This window comes from Cryptotermes secundus, unplaced genomic scaffold, assembly GCF_002891405.2.
Source record: "Cryptotermes secundus unplaced genomic scaffold, Csec_1.0 scaffold533, whole genome shotgun sequence".
In the NCBI taxonomy this organism is placed as follows: domain Eukaryota; kingdom Metazoa; phylum Arthropoda; class Insecta; order Blattodea; family Kalotermitidae; genus Cryptotermes; species Cryptotermes secundus.
In genome coordinates this window covers 1,122,690-1,142,957 of record NW_019731275.1, presented here as the reverse complement: position 1 = coordinate 1,142,957, position 20,268 = coordinate 1,122,690, and the positions used below count along the sequence as shown (strand labels likewise).

The window sequence follows — 20,268 nt, the reverse complement described above, 5'->3', positions numbered from 1 at the left end:
ACAATCACCCAAATTACAGATTCACGATTACTGCTATCTGCAGTATCACAATTAGTACACTCCAAATGCCACAATACAACTGACTAGTTGCTGGCTAACTCGGAACTAACTCGGAGGTAGCTCGAGGACTCACTCGGCGGTAGCTCCAGGACTAACTGACTGACTCAGTACAACTAACTGTGAATAGCCTTCGCTGCTCCTTATGTAGCCTCGATCGGACAATACGGCCATGTAATAGGCACCCTTGTTGCCTGGCGCTGTGTTGCTAGCAACGCTAGCGGTAGTAACCGCTGTTACTACTTGGTGACGTCACCGCTGTTGACTTGCGTTGCCTAGCGACCAGGATGCTAGGACTCGGCTAACATCGGCTCGCTTCGGCTTCGCTCGGCGCATCACGGCTGGCGGGGGGTGGGGGAGAGGCGTCATCCATAGCTCAGCATGTCACAATATATATATTTCCACCCCTCCCTACGTCCTGACGACGTGGTGCTTAAGCACAGGGACAACTTTGCCTTTACCTTTGTCCTGTCCTGAACCAGTTCACTACACACTTCCGACGTCCTTGCGATAAACTGTAGTATTGTTCTTCCTGCACTTAGATCTTCCAAACGGCTTCCTTCCCTCAGGCTTTCCGGCAAATATTTTGTGCATATATATTATCTTCCCATGTGTACTACATGTCCTGCCTAGCTCATCCTCCTTATCTTAATCTCCTTTTTCGCTGCCCCTCTTTCCCACCACTCTGTTTTCAAATTCCCCATGTTTTTTTTTCTTCCGTATAAGATACCAAGTTCCTGTTCATACAAAACAACAAGTAAAATAAACTTTAGGGTTTGGGAACGTATTCTGATCTGGGTGAGAGCAAGGATTTCGCAAGAGAGAATCCCCACGTTTCAAGGACCCTGTAAATTCAAGAAACGTGTGGTGGTGACCGAAGGTCAGATTAACCTTGCTGTGTGTTTTTACCACAGGTGGGGTCAGGGGTGACCAGCGTGGCCGGTGGAGTCTGTCTCTTTGTGCTTGTTCACTGGGTCGGCAAGAGAAAGTTGTCACTGGTGGCCCTAGCCGGCAGTGCAGCGTGCTGCCTTGTCATCACCATCTACAGTTACATTGTGTTGCGGCCAGGCGGCGCCACTGACCAAGCTGTGCCATGGGTACCACTCACGATGGTCGTTATGCTGGCATTCTTTAACAGCCTGTTCTTCTACATTCCATGGAATTGGCTCAGCGAAATATTCCCATTTAGGTAGGACATGAGCAGAGGCGTCGGGAGTACAAGTGTTTGCTTCTTCCTTTATTACATTATCACTTTATTGCTTTTCGGTTTTTTTCTATCTGTATTTCTTCTTTATTTTGTCATTTCCTTTTTATTTCTTCTGTTAGCCTGTATCCATATCTTACAAGCTGAGATGTTAGTATCCGCTTGTGTTCTCTCGTCTACTGCGTGGTCTTGACTCTCCCCTTCAACTTTTAACCGACTCAGAGATTTTCACGAAATTTGGTAAGCAGGTTACACCATTAGAGACCACCCCCAACCTCGTAATTTGAATTCCTTACAATAACACCGAGCAAGTTGTAAGCTTCCCGACTTATATCCGGAAGATTCCAGGTTCGAATCTGGCTCTGATTGAGGATTTTCGTGGTTTTCCTCAGACCATTAAATTGCCAGCGTAGTCACTGAGTGTAGACCAGTTCATCATTCGATGCTACGTAGCCTGAGTTATTAAGACTGTAGCATCAATAAATAAACTGCAAACATAATAAATAAAATATAGCTGTCAAAGTTTGTAACGCTGTAAACTATGCAAAGATATGGATCGCATTGAAACCAGTGTTCCCTCAAACAGCTGTGCTACCCGAATGCGTGACGTATTTGTTTGAATTTTTCGTTTAGACTCAGAACCACCACTGAGCGGAACAAATGGATTTTTGTCCGCAATAATTTTATTTAATAATGGAAACGCTTGTTCACATTTTTAAGTTAGAATAAAATGTGTGTGTTTAAGACCACGGTGCTGAGAGGAATATTTCGACTGAAGAGGGATGAATTAACGAAATGTTGGAGAAAACTGCAAAATGAGGAACTTCATAATCTGTACTCTTCACCAAATATAACTAGAATGAATAAGTCAAGGAAGATGAAATGTACGCATGGGGAGAAGAGAATGGTACACGGGATTTTAGCGAGGAAGCTAGAAGAATAGAGGGAACTAGGAAGATCTAGACATAAGCGGGAGAATAATATTAAGATGAATCAGATAGATAAGATGGGGTGGTATGGACTAAATTGATCTGGCTCAGGACAAGGACCGATGGGTTGCTCTTGGGTACATGATGATAAACTTTCGCGTTCTATAAAATTTTGGGAAATTTTTGGGTTGCTGTGCAACTGGCGGCTTCTCAAGGAGAACTCAGCTTCATGGAGTTAGTTAGTTAGTTATACGTTATAAATACCGCAGTTATCCTACACACCAAATATAAAATAAAAATTTCGTAAACATTGTGTAATGATTGCACAAAGGATACTCCCGAATGGCTCCGCTTAGAGCCACTTTTCTGCTTCGCTGGAAATTTTTCGAATATTTCTACATCTGCAGACCGGTATCTACATGCCGCACCCAAGACGATAGCATCAACATGAAATGTGATACTTGTCTCTCATTAAGAGTTCTGTCTTCTGGAATATACCGCCATCTAGGCCGTTGATTTTCAACGTACTTTGCGCGTCATATCCAGCAAGATACAACTCATCACAACCACCGCTGTGAGTACTTTCAATCATACGCGAGTCTAAATGCCTCTACAGGTTATCAGCTCCTAATCAATTTCTGGATGTAATCAAGTTCACTGAAATGCACTTGATGCTTGAGGCATGTCTCAGAAATGTCCTCAAGAAATGACCTTTCCTTGAAACTGATATTCTCTGAAATTAGTGTTCACCAGATCACAGAATGGCAGAATTGAACATTTCGTAACAAAAAATTTAAATCACAGATTTTTCCACGTATCTTTACAGCTCCTCAATAAACTTCGCTGATATGGGAATAACTCACACCCCTACAAACACTTGATTTCATAAAGATTACTAAATATATACGTGGTATATTACATGTACATTATAATAGATGACAGGAGCACGCGGTAGCGTAGTTGATTGAGGCACTATACTACAAGCGGGAAGGTCGCGGGTTCGAGTCCCGATGAGGTCATTGGATTTTTCAATTGACCTAACGCTTCAAGCCGCATTTGGCCCTGTGGTCGACTCAGGCTCTAACAGAAATGAACATCAGGAATCTTCCTGCGGGCAAAGAGCGGCACGCGCTAAGGCTGATAACCTCACCATCAACTGTGAACCGATTGTCTAGAAAATGTGGGAACCTCGACGTCTCACAATCCTATACTCCCCCATGGCCCGTTACTGGGATAGCTTTTTATCACAGATGACATTAATAACAAGACCTCGAGGAGTATTCTTGCAACGTCCATGTAAGACTGTAAGTTTGTGCACTTCGAAACTAGGATGTATTAAGTACATGAGCTTCTGGGTTTAACACCGTGTAGTTTGGAAAAATGCCGACGTTTCACAGAAACACAATGCCTCCATCTTCATGGTCGAAGAGTAAGGTAAGCAAGAAAAGATCTCTCTCTGTGACCGGCTTCTTGCTTGGCTTACTCTTTAGGGTGTTCCTCCGAAACTACTCAGTGCTCTAACTCAGTTGATCGTACTCTTCTTAATGAGCGCTGCAAGATACTCTAGTCCAGCAGGCTGTATGAGTTCCTCCCGAAATCTTTGTATTCTCTTCATGTCTGCAGTAAGCAGTTTCACTGTCTTGTATTTTGGAGGCAACTCTTCTATACTGGATAGGCTTCATCTTCACTTCCTCCTCTTGTCCAATTATTCCTGTTCCCTGCTTCCTCACTTCCACACATTTCTTTATATCTTGATTCTATGTGACAGTGTTTTTGTGTTGTTAGCAGGTACTTCTTCATATCTGGGCTGTCACTGATTGAAGTCTCTGCCTGATGACTGGTTTCTGTGACTGGGGTGTTTCCTGATTTTACTCTGTTCCCTCAGAAGATGCTGGAATGCTACATTAAATAAGTGGCAGTCTTTCTTTCCGTGTCCTTTTCAGTTCATCATTTAGCCTTCCTTTCTCTTAATGCTATTCAAATTTTGTAGTTAGTAAAGTGTTATCAAGTGTAAGATTTGAGGCTTTCACGGCGGTGACTATGAAGAAAGCAGTCTTCTTGGATTTGGCACCGTGTATATGTGGTGTGTCTGCTTTTACCGGTTCTCACGGTCTCTTCGCTTGCAGATTCTTATATTATATTTTTTTCTTCTACCCTGAAGATGGAGGCGATACGTTCCTCTGAAACGTCGGTTAACACCACATATACACGGTGCCAAATCCCAGAAGACTGCTCTGTTATCAAGTGATCTACGAGACAACCAATGGAGAATATATTGCTTACTTTTGCAAGCTGTAACTGAAATGTGGGGACAAATTTTAGGTATGATATCTAAGTTCTAAAAAGCAAGAAAGAAGTCCGTGTCAGCGTGTGTCCGGAAACAATTTGTGAGTTATAGCTGAAAGAAACACTGTGTAGACACAAGCAGCAGCAATTCACCATTAATGTGTGGGCAGGGATTGTTGGTGGTTGTTCAGTAGACCTTCATGTTGTGCCACATCGGCTCACAGACTGCCACTTTCGATAATTTCTTTTACTTGAGCTGCCATAACTACTGGAAGATGAGCCACTGGCAGACAGAGCACGAATATGGTACATGCATGATGGTGCTCCGGCACATTTTATCTGCGCTGTGCGAGATGTTCTCAGTAACATTTATCATCATGACGAATGGATAAATAGAGGAGGACCCACTGCATGACCTCCGCGCTCGCCAGAATTGAATCCCTGTGAATGTACCCTTGTGTATGCAGCTCCTGTAGACAATGCCGTCGCATTGTGGATGCCTGTCAGACTGTCCGCAACTACCCCGGCATCTTTAAACGGATGCGGGGGTCCGTGATGAGACGTGGCGAGGCTTACATTGGAACTCATTGAGGACATTTTGAGTACTTACNTTGAGCTGTTATTATAAATGTACTTTTTGAGCTGTAACTCACAAATTAAATGTTTCCGGTCACATGTTAATATGGACATTTTCTTGCTTTGGTGTGTGGAACTCGTGCCCAAACTTTGCCCGCAACTTTCAGATACACTCTGTATATTCAAGATTTGAATGTGACCATCACTGCAAATCTTCTATAATTTACCGATTTTTGGTTGGTGTATCTTTTTATGTGTTTACTTATTTTTTTTTCATGGAGTGGAGTGAGACAGTCCACTTGGTACTTCGGCCACTACTGGCCTATTGCACTGCGCCCTGGGTGATAAATAATGGTGACTGTGGAGCAGTCGGTGGGATGAGAATTGGCAGAGGTAACCGAAGTACTCGGAGAAAAACTACCTCAATGTCATTTTGTCCACCACAAATCCCACATGACTTGACCTGGGCTCGAACCCAAGCCATTGCGGTGGGAAGCCGGCGACTAACCGTCTGAGCTGTGGTACGGCCTTTGGTGTCTCTTAATGCAAGACTGGTACATGGTGAACGTACGTGTTGCAGAACCCGCGGTATCTCCAGCGGTTTCTCGGCAGCCATGTGCTACGTTTTCCTGTTTGCCGCCTCCAAGACCTACCTGGATATGGAGCAGAATCTGCAGATCTACGGCTCCTTCCTGATATTCACGGCTATCAATGTCCTGGGTTTCTTCTTCGTCTACTGGAGGGTTCCAGATACTGAGGGGAAGACTCTTGTGGAAATAGAAGCCTACTTCAGTCGCTAATGTCAGAACTGCAACACCAGAACAGAGCTCTTCTTAGGGGAACGTAGGGTGACGACATTCGATGTCGCATAGCATAGCTTAGTGTATATCAGTTTTGTTATACGAATTTTCCTCGTTGCATTTCTTCGGACTCCATATTTTGTCCATGGCCGTGTTTCAATCGTGATGTTGGAGAAGGAATGAAATGTTATTATGTTGCAGCATCCTGACGCACTGCGTAAATCTGACTTTGTGTTCCACTTTTTGACTTCTATGTGCAACTTCGGTTAATAGTCACTCGTCTTCTTTTCTTTATCATATATCAGTACACGATTCGGCCCGGTCAACCATGATCAGGTGTATAAGTTGTGACGAAGGAATCTGCTGCTGTTCTGTAGTCTCGTTCTGCAAGGAGAGGCAATTGCATAAAGAAAGCAGAACAATATTACAGCATATTCCTTCATCACAACAACTTATACACCTGATGATGGTCGGCTAGGCAGAAAAATGTAGTGATATGCAATTAAGAGATGAATAAGAAGAAGAAGAAGAAGAGTGAATATTAAACGAAGTTGCACATAGAAGCCAAAAAAAGTGGAAAACAAAATTACGAAATATTGTAATGTACATTGTACAAAGCACCACCTTAATTTAATCTGATCTCAGTTATTTCGTGAGTGGAAGTTGTTTATTATATGCAAGTTCTTAATTTTTACTGAGAATACAGATCCTCTTAAGGTTCGGCCACGCAGAACGCTACGCTATGTTCTCGACGTACGCTACGTACGCTGTGTACATTCTGCGACGCAGCTAACATAAGGAACATAGCGTACGTAGCGTACGGAAGTCTGTGTGGCCAGTCACATTGGCAGTAAAGGGAGATATTTTTCTGTTCGTATAGCAAACATAGCGTACGTAGCGCTCTGTGTGGCCGAACCTTTACTACAGAGGTTCTGTTTTTTTTTCTTTTTTTGTGTTCGACCTATTTATATTTTACTGAAGAAGTTAACATTTCTAGTACTGACCCATTCGCTTCCATTCTCTCTCGAGAACTTTCCTAATGGCGTATTTCAACAAAGTTGGAAAGTAACTGCTGTAAAACGTCTTCTTTTTTTTTCAGAGTTCTGAATAAACAATGAATAAGACAAAAGGATATCTGTAAAGCTTACTGTAGCTTTGTTCTAGCTTAAGTTTGAACTCATTTAATTAACTTAACTAGTAGTATTGAGGTATGAAATACAATAAGAAGGAAGAGTTCCATCTTCTGGGATATAAAGCTGTGTAGTCCGCTGAAAGTCAATTGACGTCTCGGATGAATACGTCGACCCCATCTTCAGGGTCAAGAAAAAAACAGCGTGAAGCATTTGGCAAGCAGATCCTCTCTCTGAGCATAAATTCGAGTGGGAGTAGAAGAGTGTATTTCTGTTCAGATTTTTTTGAAGTTTAATTCGGCGTGTGATTTTGTTAAACCTTTCGTTCTTTATGCCCCAAGAATCGAAACAGAGACGGTCCTGTTCCAGAACCGATGGATATTTAAGAAAATTAAGAAAAGATTTGGGGAATTTACGAGTAATTTGGAAGCTACTTGTCATGTTTCGTGATTTCGTTTCAGGAAATTCAGACGCGTTGATATGAACTAGACTAATAGAGATAACAAGCAGACTGTAGACTAATAAAGATAACGAATAACGAGCAACAAATAATAAATATAGGACAGGACAAGTTTTGACATTTAAAGAGCCTGTGTCATATTCAAATTTTATATACTGAATAATATTGGAGCTCGACTGGGCCACATATGATGAAGCCTGGAATACCGTAGAAGAGAACGTAGTGGCCTATCTCAGTGTGACGTCACTGCAGCTCACCATTCCGCAGACAATTCAGGCTATTTACCAAGGAGCCAACCTGCTTTGTATTGGTGTTATCTGGGGACATTTCAATCTCTCTAACCCTCCCCCGACTTCCTCTGTGGTCCAGTGGTCAGAGTTTCTGGCTACAGATCCAGAGGTCCGGGTTCGATTCCTGGCGCTAACAGATTTTCTGAGAAGTAGTGGCTCTGGAAAGGGGTCGTAAGGATAATTGAGGAGCAATTTCAAGAAAATTGCGGCTCCGGTCTAGAAAACCGAGATTAACGGCCGTGGGGATTCGTTTCGCTGACCACGTGACACCCTCTATCCGCAAAAGTTAGCACTAACTTCGTCGACAAGCGGCGGTCGCTCGGTCGGTATAGTTCGCTTGTGGACTACAGGCCAAGGAGTTCTTTTGTTCTGATCTTCCCCCTCTCTGTCGTCTCTCCGCTTATCACACACTTTGTGCTTCTTTTTGCCTTCTTTCTGTTCTCATTAATAACAGTAAGATTTCTGGCTATTGGTCTGGTTGTTCAGGATTCTGCTCCCGCCTGGGGGGCAACGTTCTGTAGTCACATATACTTTCTCTAAAATATCATACATTTTAATATTACTTTGCTATGTATGTCTAAGACTCCTACTGGGTCACTTCCATTCAGGTTTTCCATCCAGATATTTTATGTGCCCTTATGAAAATCCATAAATCCATACGTACTGCACACTCTCTCACCTTGCTTCCAGTCATTCAATCGCACAGAGAATTCGATGAAGAGTAGACCTACAAGTTGTGAAGGTCTTCTTAGTTTTATACATCGTCCGGTTACATACCCTTTCTTATTTCCAGATACTGTGCTTAGCAACATATTCTCAAAAACCTTCGATCTCTTGTCCTTACTTCCGACAATAAATTTTCACGCTCATGAGCAAACGCTTCAAGTAACTTTATAATCATGTTTTATCTACCTATCTACTTACCTACCTGCCTACCCACCTTCCTGCCTGCCTACCTACCTACCTACCAACCTGCCTACCTACCTACTGCCTGCCTGCATACCTACCTACCAACCTGCCTACTGCCTGCCTGCATACCTACCTACCTGCCTGCCTCCCTATCTACCTGCCTGCCTGCCTACCTACCTACCTACCTACCTACCTACCTCCCTATCTACCTACCTGCCTGCCTACCTATCTACCTACCTGCCTGCATACCTGCCTGCCTACCTGCCTGCCTGCCTACCTACCTACCTACCTACCTACCTAAATAACCTGCCAGCCTGCCTGCCTGCCTGCCTGCCTGCTTACCTACCTACCTACCATTCGGCGCTACAGCCCAGGGTGAGCCTTGGCCTCCTCTACAACCAGTCTCCAAAACCAATGAGTGCTGCCATAGGAATGGTTCCACGCATGATGACGAGGCTGGTTGTTAGGTTAGTAAAAAAATAGTAAAACTATCCCCGTAACAGGCCGTGAAGGCCTATAGAGTTGTGAGACGTTGAGGGTCCCACATTATCTATACAATCGGCTCAAAGATGGCGGTAAGGTTGTCAGCCTTACGCGCCCGCCGCGCTTTACTCCCCAGGGAAATTATTTAATTAATTGCTGGTACTCATTTCTGTTAGAGGCTGAGTCGACCCCGAGGCCGTAATGCGGCTGGAAGGATTAGGTAAATTGAAAAAATCCAGTGACCTCATCGGAACTTGGGCCAGCGACCTTCCGGCTTGTAGCATAGTGCCTCAACCAACTACGCTACCGCGTGCCCCTTGGTTGTTAGCTATCTGAACAAAATTCTTTTTACATGATGGGGTTGTTAGCCTCGTGCCCAACCCCCAACCTGGAAGACCAGGGTATTTCTCTTAGACTTGACTCTACCCTTTGACCTTTCCCGCTTGGGTAACCCTACCGATAGTTAAACTACTGCCAGCATAGCTCTCCAGGTCACAGAGTCACGCAAGCTCCACCACCAAGACAAGATGGAGACATTTTGGGGGGGATAATCATGTTTTAGTTTTCAGGTAATTAGATAGGGCACAGAGGATGACAGATGTTGAACTGAACGGTATAAAGTATCTTTTAAATTTAATTTATTTCTAATTAATTTTTTATTAAACTGTAATTATATGGTCAAAAAATTCTGTCATTTTCTACTACATTTTTAACTTTCCACGTTTTGGGGCCGTGCTACAGCTCAGGTGGTTGGTCGCCAGCATTGCACTGCTCGTGTACTTGTCTGATAATGTGGGATTTGTGGTGGACCAATTTTCACTGGAGCCTTCTTTCTCTGAGTGTTTTGTTTTCTCCTGTCAATTCTCATTCCGTCAAATGAACCCTATTTCATGAAATGACCTATCTTGGACTCTATGTAGTCTTGACACTGACAGCATCGGTACATAAAAACTTTGAAAGAAGTTTGTCCCCCCCCCAGAATAGCAAAGAGGGGTGCGTGTCTTGACAGGCAGAGAGGCTAAAGGCAGATACAGCACACTGCAGTGTGGGCCATGACCTTAGCATCCCATTGCCTGCAGTAACGTCGTTGAGGTGAAGCAGTGTCTTCACATGTCGGCCCTGGAATTTTTGTGCCGCACTGAACTGCGTAGTGTCTATCCTTTTGTGGCAACAAATCCAGCTACTGAAAAAAGGCCGTCTTTCTTGTCGTAGATTTATCTGATCTTAGGCGTACTTCCTCATTACGGAAAAGTGAAGTCTGGCAAACAGAGGGGCCATTTAGAGGAAATGCACTCTCTCGGATAAGATCCGTTGGGACGAAAGGCGTGTTTCATGCTTAGGGCTAATGAATTTTCTCTGGATAGAGATGCCTAACCCTATTGTGTAAGCTTTCTTTTAAACACGAAAGTCGTTCTGCTGTCCAGTACATACTCTGTTCTTCAGTATCATGTTTTCGAAATCCGCTCAGACCCACAAGCTTTTCTGTCCACAATTTTCCCTAACTATTTTAATATTATTAAATTTGCGTGTTACAGCGCTGTACCCCAAATAGGTGTTCGCCTCTACGTATTCCAAATAAGAATTCTGTCTGATATATTGGGTTTCTGGACTTTATCCATCGTCCTAGTTTTTAAGATAACAAAAACACGACGTTTCGGAAACTGGATCTGTTTCCGTCCTCAGCTGAAGGATCAGTGATTGAGGCTAGCTCTTTCTAACGGACCCAACAGAATAGGTGTTCCCCCTTTTCCTTCACCTGGGGACGGAAACAGATCCAGTTTCCAAAACGTCGTGTTTTTGTTATCTTAAAAACTAGGACGATGGATAAAGTCCAGAAACCCAATATATCAGTGTGTTATACACCATCGTCAGAATCCTATAGTAAGAATTCTGTCATTCCCTCTACATATCCCGTTCATGTACACCGTTCTAATAAAACGTTAAAGGTACGGCTTCCGAAGTTCATGGATTTGTAGTTTTCCCCATCCTCCTGTTATTTTTTCTCAGGTTCAAATATTCTCCTCAACACTTGGTTCTGAAACATAAAATACTCTCTCCCTTTCCTGTGCTCCCACTTTGGAGAATAAGTCATCCGTGAAAAGCTTTGTTTCACTTCAGTTTCTTAATCGTAACACAGTCGGTAGGACTCCTTGGATGGGGGATCAGTCTATCGCAAGGCCGCTACCCGCATATAGGACAACACAGACAGAATAAACGCACACAGACCTACTCATTGTAATAAAATTTGAGGCATAGAATTGTACTCTTCAACAAAAAGGTACCTTCATATTTGCAAGTAGACTTACAAACAAAACACACTCCGTGGTTTTAGTCCGCAAGCGAACTATACCGACCGAGCAACCGCCATTTGTCGGCGAAGTTAGTGCCAACTTTAGCGGATAGAGGATGTCACGTGGTCAGTGCAACGAATACCCACGGCCGTTAAATTTGGTTTTCTAGACCGGAGCAGCTATTTCCTTGAAAAAGCTCCTCAATTATGCTCACGAGGCTGAGTGGCCCCCGTTCCAGACCCACTACTTCTCTGAAAAAATGGTAGCCCCAAGAATCGAACCCGGACCTCTGGATCTGTAGCCAGGAACTCTACCCAATAGACCACATAGGCGGTCTTGCGAGTGGACCTACTTTTTCAACAAACAAATAAAAAAGAAAATGCGAATAATTCTGGATTGATAGCTGGACTTCCATTTACTTTTGCCTGCTGCGAATATATGAGGTTTTCTTTGATTGAACAGTGCAACAGGTTTAATATGGAAGATTGCCTTTACCAATCTCGGCCATTACTGGCTATCATCAGACGGCACAGCCAACACTACAACGAAATACTTTACATATCTCATGAACAAAGTTGTCATATATGGATCATCATATATGTAAAGCATTTGTTTGTGGTGCTAACTGTACCTTCTGATGAAGGTCACTAATGGCCGAAACTTGAAAAATCAATGGTTTATATTAAAGATATACAGTTTTGGACAGTCTGTACAACAATATTTATGAAAGAGACAAATAGACACTACTGTGTCAAAATTTATTAGCTGTTGGTGGCAACGCTACATGTTAAGACCATTTTCTTGGGTCATCTTCAGGCGTACAAGAATATTGGTGCTAGTTCTTGAATTGCGTCATTGATCAATTTGAATTCATACTGTGTTTGTATGAATTTTTATACTAACAAATGCAGTTTAATTTAAATGAGGTTCAAATATAGTTTAGAACTTGATGTTAAAAGGATAAATTGAAAAAAAATAGAATTAAGATATTTATAAGGGCCGCGCCATAGCTCAAGCGGTTAGTCGCTGGCTTCCCACCGCGGCGGCCCGGATTCGATCCCTGAACAAAGTGGCGCTGGGGCAGGTTTTCTCCGAGTACTTCGGTTTCCCTTGCCAATCTTCATTCCACCAATTGCTCCACAATCACCCTCACCTATTATCTGGGGCTGGTACAATAGGCCAGAAGTGGCCGTAGTACAAGTAACTTAGTCCCACCCCACTAGCAATAAAAAAAAGATATTTATAACATATTATAAGTCTTATTTAAGGCTTTGTGACCGCTACATATTCGTATATATGTTGCTGATTGTTCCACTGTGGTAGTGGCAGTTGTGATGTGAGGTAACTGCATACTGGGATCTTTCCTCAGAATCAGGGTCGTGTTGGTTTTTGACCTTCTTGGAAAATGAGTTGTACTCTGTTATATATATATATATTACGATCGACATTATGTAGAATGTCTCATGTATGCATATCTACGTATAATGTTTACCTATTATCGCGTGAAGGTTACACGCATTACTCTGGGTATGACTCTCAGGTTGTTTGTACTTCAGAGTTGTCTGTAACAATTTAGATTATAATACAGAGCTTGAGCGTGAGAGTTGTCATTAAGTGAGTCCTTTGGGTTATTTAGTACGTGTACCTACATATTCAAATTTGATTCTGTGCATGTATACAGTTCCCTGTAGCGGTGTTATTACTGTACTACAGCGGTTCTGTCTGCGCTGCTTGTTAAGTCAAAGTCACACTGCGAGTGACCGTCACTCAGTCTGTCTGTCTTGTTGTCGAGTCCCGGCTGCTTGTTAAGGGGTACCTGTGTGTGTGTGTGATCGAGTAATATGAGGTGGGGGCTAGTGCTGTGGGCGGTGGAGAGAAGGGAGGAGGTGTGTGGGTTTTTATACAGTATATATATCTTTTAATTAAAATATCTTTCAGAATTAGTGTTGTGTAGACTGTCACATTATATATGTTTCGTATGACACACAAAAGGATGCATACCATAATGGTTAAAAATCTTTTATATTGTCGCGTATTGGGTAGGTCACGTGACAAGTAACTTCACACCTTATTTGATATAACGAATTAACTGAACACTCGCTCTCACTCTTACACAATCGTACAATTACTGGCATTACTTCTGCTGTAGTCACTGCCATGCACTCGATACAACCCGACTCGGTGCCCATTTTTCCTCGCCAGGCGGCCATCTCTTCTCGCTAGGCTTTAAACCTGTCGTCAGCCCTTTTCTCGGCAGTTTGTCTCTCGGCCCTCAATTCATTCCGCAGGAGTTCCAACACTTGGTGTGTGTCCACTATATTTTTTTAGGGTAACACTTTATGCACTTTTAAATTCAATTATTCGTCGAGGAGTGTTCAAGTTTTATAAACCAATTCTGACACCAAATTGTCACGTGTTGGGTATATGTCACGCGAGAAGTAACTTCACGCCTTATTTGATATAGCGTATTTATTGAACATTCGCTCTTACAATTACACAATTTACAATCTCACAATTACTGCCATCGGCAGTATCACAAATACTTCTCCTGTAGTCACTGCCATGCACTCGATACAACCTGACTCGGCGACTGCTACAATTCAACTGATTGGTTAATCGTTACTCACTCGTTACTGGCTCAATCCTCACTCACCGAATAGTGTTCGCTGCTGCTTATTTAGCCTCGGCACGGACAACACAGAAAACACTTACGTGATAGGTACCGCTGTTGCGTGACGCCGTATTTACAGATTTTACAATACTGTCGAGAGCTGTTTACTGCTGTGTAGTAATCGCGGTATCACTTGTTACGTCACCACGGCAATGGTGGCCTGACACAGTTGCTCCTCTGATATATCACCGCGGGGGAGGGGGTGTTTACAGAGCGTTGCGCAGTGATGGAAGGAGTGGGGGTATGTGACGTCACTCGCGAGATGGCAGAGTCCACGTGACCCCTACTTTCTGTTGCGCCATCCACGTCACAGTATTGTCACTTGTCCGGGATTCCGTGACTAATAATAATGGGTTCTGTATTGGATGATCGGATTTATTGCCACCTTTTCTTATAAATCACTCTTAATTACATTCAATTATAACAGCTCACAATCAGTGACTGTCTAAGACTCGCTCCATTCCTTATTGGACTTAGAGTAGCTTCTCTTCTATTGTGACTGCTTTGGTTCTGATTTCTTACAATGACCTTAATTGTCCCCTATAAATCTTCGGCACGCACCACACACAGAAAACACATTCAGAATACCGTACCCTAGCAATTCCTCTATTGATATGATGGGATTTTGGACTTTATCCATCGTCCTAGTTTTTAAGATAACAAATAAAAACACGACGTTTCGGAAACTGGATCTGTTTCCGTCCTCAGGTGAAGGAAAACACCTATTCAGTTGGGTCCCTTAGAAAGAGCTAGCCTCAATGACTGGTCCAGTGATTGAGGTGATTCCTTCACCTGAGGACGGAAACAGATCCAGTTTCCGAAACGTCGTGTTTTTATTTGTTATCTTAAAAACCAGGACGATGGATAAAGTCCAAAATCCCAACATATCAGTGTGTTATACACCATCGTCAGAATCCTATAGTAACTAATTCCTCTATTGTTATATATGTGTGTTTATGTGGCCGTAGAATAGAAACGGCAATTCTTCTACAATTGCCTAGCAATGGATATGTAAGTTACAATATTAAACTTGTTGCACTGTGTGGTCTTAGTATGCATTCATGTATTAAGAAGTGTAACGTCTCAAGATGTTTCTTATAAAGGTCATCTGTCCCTAACATTACATTCACGGCTCGGTAAATCGAAGTTAAAGTCTTAAGACGATTATGCTCACAGTTATCAGTGACTTTCTCAGCTTCTACATAGCTGCAATCTCTAGCAGAATTAGCTACATCCATATCGACCCTATATGAAGCTATGCACTTAGCATATGCTCATTGGTATCCTGAATGGACTCACTTGGCTTCGAGCTGTAACATTTGTCTCCTCCTCAAGTGCTGCCTGCAGCACTGTGGAACCTGCTTTTTGCACTAAGAGTCATTTTGAAAGTTCGAAATAAGCTTCGGGTATCCAGAGGTTAGTCCGGATATGTAACAGTCTTTAGTGGAGACTCTCTAAAGCAGATCTTATCAATATCAGTTCAGATTAAACATGTTGACCACGCACACAATTTGCCTTACACCCTTCTCGTTGTGTTTTTGCAGTTAACTTTATGTCGTTGCTTAGAACCTACCCCTAGCAGTTATTCGAAAAGGAACTCTTAAATGTATGTAGCATCAACATGAAACACGCCATACGGTTCCACTTGATACAGTACCGTCACTGTAGTACTTTTGAGATGCAATCTCTCTCCAGTTAGTAATGAGATCAAATGGTGAGCCCATCCATAAGATGTAGCGTCACAGTCGGGATCCAGGACCGGCGCACTGAGGATGCCATCGCACGGGGACCATCGTGGTACTGAGTATCGCTTCGAGCAGCCTTCCAGGTAAGCACGACCGTTCTCGAATAATCGACTTTGCGTTTTTATGAGAATATCTACACTTACTTTATAGCACTTCAAGTGTCATGCTTATTATTAACGCAGTCTTGCCGAATGCAAACAAAGTCACGGTAAATTAATCGTGTGTATTGTTGCAGGACGCATCCATACGACCTAGGAGAGAGCTGTAGTTTGGGTGACGAAGGCGACAACACGCCTGGGGAAGGTCACACCCCTGCCAAACAGAATGTTTTTAGAACCAGGTTTTCTCAGGTCAGGAAAATTTTGTGTGAGAGGAAATAGTCACTTTTAAAAGTACTATACTGCAACACATTCTATGCACAGACAGGCGTTGGTTAAAGTAATGGAAGCACTACAGATGATGTACACATTTCTTTATTAATATAACTCTGGACTACTTTTGCTTTCAGTTCAGCCGCAATCCTTGGAATCGACTCTTGCAAGTTTCGAACAGACTCTAGTGGAATTTTATATCATTCTTCTTGAAGAACTTCTTCGAGTTTTCTAAAGTTTCTTGAGGTGGGGTTACACTGAGTCCACTTGGTACGCCGACCAGTAATTGGCATATTGTGCCAGCCCCGGATGATGACGTTGTCTTCCCGGTTCGCGTATGCCGACATAACGACATCGCCTTAAAAACTGTCCCTCTCGATGCACCTAATAATATGGCAGATTTGTCACAGATGTTCCAGCTAAACGCGCCACAATGATCTGTCCTATTTCAAAACCGAACAAGTCTCATATTTTCCAATTGTTTCACACAGACCCTCACTCGTCACAATCGCTAATGCACTGACGCCAGCCCTACAAAGTGTAAACAAATGGAAGAACTTTCAGCGTTGCCAACTGAAGTTGTTTCAATGTAGCGAACACAAATTCTATTCCTCAGTTTGTTAATGTTTCCATGATTTTTTTCCACACCCGTATGTGCCTTTTATCGTCTGTAAACGATCGTGCACCAGTAACTGAAAATTGTTCTGTACCATATCCGCGTCTGCAAGTGGTGCAGGTGCAGAATTATGCATGTCGTATCGAATTCGCAATTTTGATGTGTCAACAGACGAACATTTCCTCGTCAGATTATTATCCACTGAGGATGTCACGTTCATTAAAATAGCATGATTATTTTTTTACCTCACAATTTCTCATCCTTGTTTATGTTATAAATGATCACATTATATAGCATAAAATAGCTAGAAGCCAATTCATTTAGTTTCCATTTAATAATACTGCCAAATATGGACGGTCTGCTCGTTCGTTTCTCCAAACTTGTGTTTCTTGCAGGTGCTGGCCAACTTGGCTATCCATCTGCTGGTGCTTGACCTCTGCATGTCTTTCGCCTTCACCACCATCGTGATTGCGGCGCTATTAGACGCCGAAGTTGCAGAAGGGAAGGATGAGCTCTCTATCAACAACAACGAAGCATCTTGGCTTGGTAACACTGTTAAGGAAATACAGAAGCTGTCTAACTACAGCAATGAAGCATCTTGGCTTGGTAACACTGTTAAGGAAATACAGAAGCTGTCTATCAACAGCAACGAAGCATCTTGGCTTGGTAACACTGTTAAGGAAATACAGAAGCTGTCTATCAACAGCAACGAAGCATCTTGGCTTGGTAACACTGTTAAGGAAATACAGAAGCTGTATATCAACAGCCACAAAGAGTATTGACTTAGTAACAATATCACGTGGTGGAAGGGGAGGCACTGTTGGTCATCAGCTAAGAAACGTCATGTTGGGTAATAATATTACAAGTTGCAGAGGAGAGGAGAGCCATGAAGCATCTTTGTTTGGTTATTCTATTACGAATTAACGGGAAATGAGGGCAAAATAATATTTTCCTCCAGTTTTCCCATCTAGTTTATTTCCTTTCTTTTGTCTTACTTTCATTCCACCCAATTCTTCCTTTTATTTATTTTCGCTTGTACTTCTACTTTCAAGTGTACATGCTTTCGTTTCATCACTGTTCCAGGAAGCATCGCTTACATTTGCCAGCCTGTTGGTAGCGTCATGTCCGGTGCGATCGTCGAGTTTTTCGGCCGCAAATGGTCCATGATAATAGTGAACGCTCCCTTCCTACTGGGCTGGGTGCTCTACAGTGTGTCCAACTCACTGACGATGTTGTACATCACTAATGTTATTCTAGGGATAGGGATTGGCTTCATGGAAGCGCCAATTATGACCTATATCGCCGAAACTTGCCAGCCCGACCTTAGAGCTCTCCTTACTTCACTTCCAGGTGTGGGTCTTTACCATGTGTTGTAATCTACTTAAAAGAATAAAAGAAAGGGACAATTTTTACTTGAAGAGCAAAATAAATTCTCTTTAAATTTGATTTGTTTTATTTATATTTCATAAATTCTCTCTGTTTCGTGAATTTTATATTGTTTTCCTAAATAAAATATATCAGATTAGGAGATTGAAACTTTCCGAGTGTAACTGGCTTCAATTCCCTCAAGTTTATATCTGCTGTAAATGATCTTCATGAGCAAGGGGAGATTCAAGGCAGCAAGCAGTGCATTGGTATTTATTGTATTCTTCAAAGATTCTTCTGCGTGTCTTTCTGACACAGTGCCCCAAACCATAACCATTTTTTTTTTTTGTTTTACAGGCATAATGGTACAAATGAGCTTTTTTGTTGTGTACCTGATGGGAAATGTGACGACGTGGAGAATTGCGGCAGGCATCAGCGCCTCCCTTCCCGTCATCACTGCTTTGTATGTCACCCAGGTATGCGAATATTCTCCAAAATTTGTGTGTATTACGAACTTCTTCTTGCAGATAAATATTTCTGAAAATATAATTTTTGCGCATTAAATATGCAGAATTTCAATTATGTTAAGGTAGTTCAATCGACGTTACACGGAAAATGCAATACATTTATCCAGATAAAAATCTCACAACTTCCTCCGAGACACCTCCCAGACAGTTCACTGCAAAACATCGATAAATTTCAATCTGGCAAGTAAACATTAATTTCAAAATAAGATTTACTGAAATATTTATGGCGTCGATATTTATTTATTGCGTTTATGAATTACTGAATAGTTTCTGACACAACTGATGTGCAAGCCCTACTATCACTTCCTTATACACGTAGTATGAGAATGCGGGTTTCGGAATGCCGCCTGTCTATCTGCAGCTTTATGTACTGATGATTGGGCCCCTTGCTACAACCTGAACAACTGGACGAATTTTATTCATATTCAGTATTTAAGACTTATCAATCACAGATCGGCACCCGGCGAATGTGAATATTCTACCTCTAAAACTACAGGTCCTTGAGGCGGGCTCCAAAAAAATAAATGGTGATTTTGTTGTAAATGGTTCAAACGATTTTGATGAAATTTAAGTTATTTGTGGGTAAGCCCTAAATAAAACTGCATAGGCTGTATCTTCAGGAATGGAAGAGCCGCGATCTAGGGCTCAAAAGCGAAACGTTAATTTCCTCGAAAATGATAGAACGGTAAGACGGATTTTATTTTTAAATTCTCTGTAAGAATTTATATGTAGTTCTTATGGCATAGTTATTTCGGGACACTGGAATACTGAGTACCTTGCAGGAAATAGTTAAACAGCCCTTGTTACAAAACGTTTATATATTTTAACTGACGGTCAGTCGCACCGTGCAAATTGGACCAAATTAATGCAGATCCTAAAAGAACAGGTATCGATTGGCGGGAAAGAAGATTGATTAGCAAATTTTTCATGGATCAGAAAGTTAGAGTGCGACTGGAAAGAGGGGAGACAAGAAGTGTGCAGATTGGAAGAGGAGTTCGACAAGGATGCTTTTTATCACCAATTCTGTTCAAATTGTACAGCGAATGCCTCACGAAAGAAGCTCTGGATTGGTTTGGAGACTTCAAATTAGGAGGGCAAATTATCAAACTGTGAAATATGCAGATGACCTTGTGTTAATGGCTAAGGAAGGAACTGTGCTATAGGGTATGATTGATAGACTAATCGAAATTGGAAGGTGCTATGGCATGGAAATGAATGTGGAAAAAACAAAAGTAATGAAAATTTCGAGACAACCAACCCCAGTCACAATAAAGATAGACCAAAAACAACTGGAGAATGTGAAATGTTTTAAATATTTGGGTAGCTTGTTAACAGATGATGGATGTTGTACTTGTGAAATTAAATCTAGGATTGCCATGGCAAAAGCTGCATTTGGCAACAAGAAGACTCTCTGTTCCAGCAAATTAGACGTAAATTTGAGGAAGAAACTAGTGAAATGCTACATTTGGAGCATAGCTCTGTATGGGGCTGAAACATGGACACTTAGGGCAGTAGATCAGAAACATCTGGAAAGTTTCGAAATGTGGTGTTGGAGAAG

The 20,268-nt window shown here is 42.2% G+C and overlaps 2 protein-coding genes across 2 annotated transcripts in view; both read left to right on the top strand.

The window, feature by feature from the left end:
• The window catches only part of LOC111866835 (facilitated trehalose transporter Tret1), a 33,103-nt gene extending 26,958 nt beyond the window's left edge, over positions 1-6,145 (top strand). Inside the window, exons 9-10 of the mRNA XM_023856137.2 lie at positions 972-1,246; positions 5,633-6,145. Coding sequence (XP_023711905.1) covers positions 972-1,246; positions 5,633-5,852 — 495 coding nt within the window. The 3' untranslated portion in view covers positions 5,853-6,145. The remainder of the gene's footprint in view (positions 1-971; positions 1,247-5,632) is intronic.
• Positions 6,146-14,973: 8,828 nt separating this feature from the next.
• LOC111866838 (facilitated trehalose transporter Tret1) overlaps positions 14,974-20,268 on the top strand; it is a 19,624-nt gene continuing 14,329 nt past the window's right edge. Inside the window, exons 1-5 of the mRNA XM_023856145.2 lie at positions 14,974-15,914; positions 16,067-16,181; positions 17,214-17,364; positions 17,902-18,168; positions 18,541-18,659. Of these exons, the coding sequence (XP_023711913.1) occupies positions 15,859-15,914; positions 16,067-16,181; positions 17,214-17,364; positions 17,902-18,168; positions 18,541-18,659 (708 nt within the window). The 5' untranslated portion in view covers positions 14,974-15,858. The remainder of the gene's footprint in view (positions 15,915-16,066; positions 16,182-17,213; positions 17,365-17,901; positions 18,169-18,540; positions 18,660-20,268) is intronic.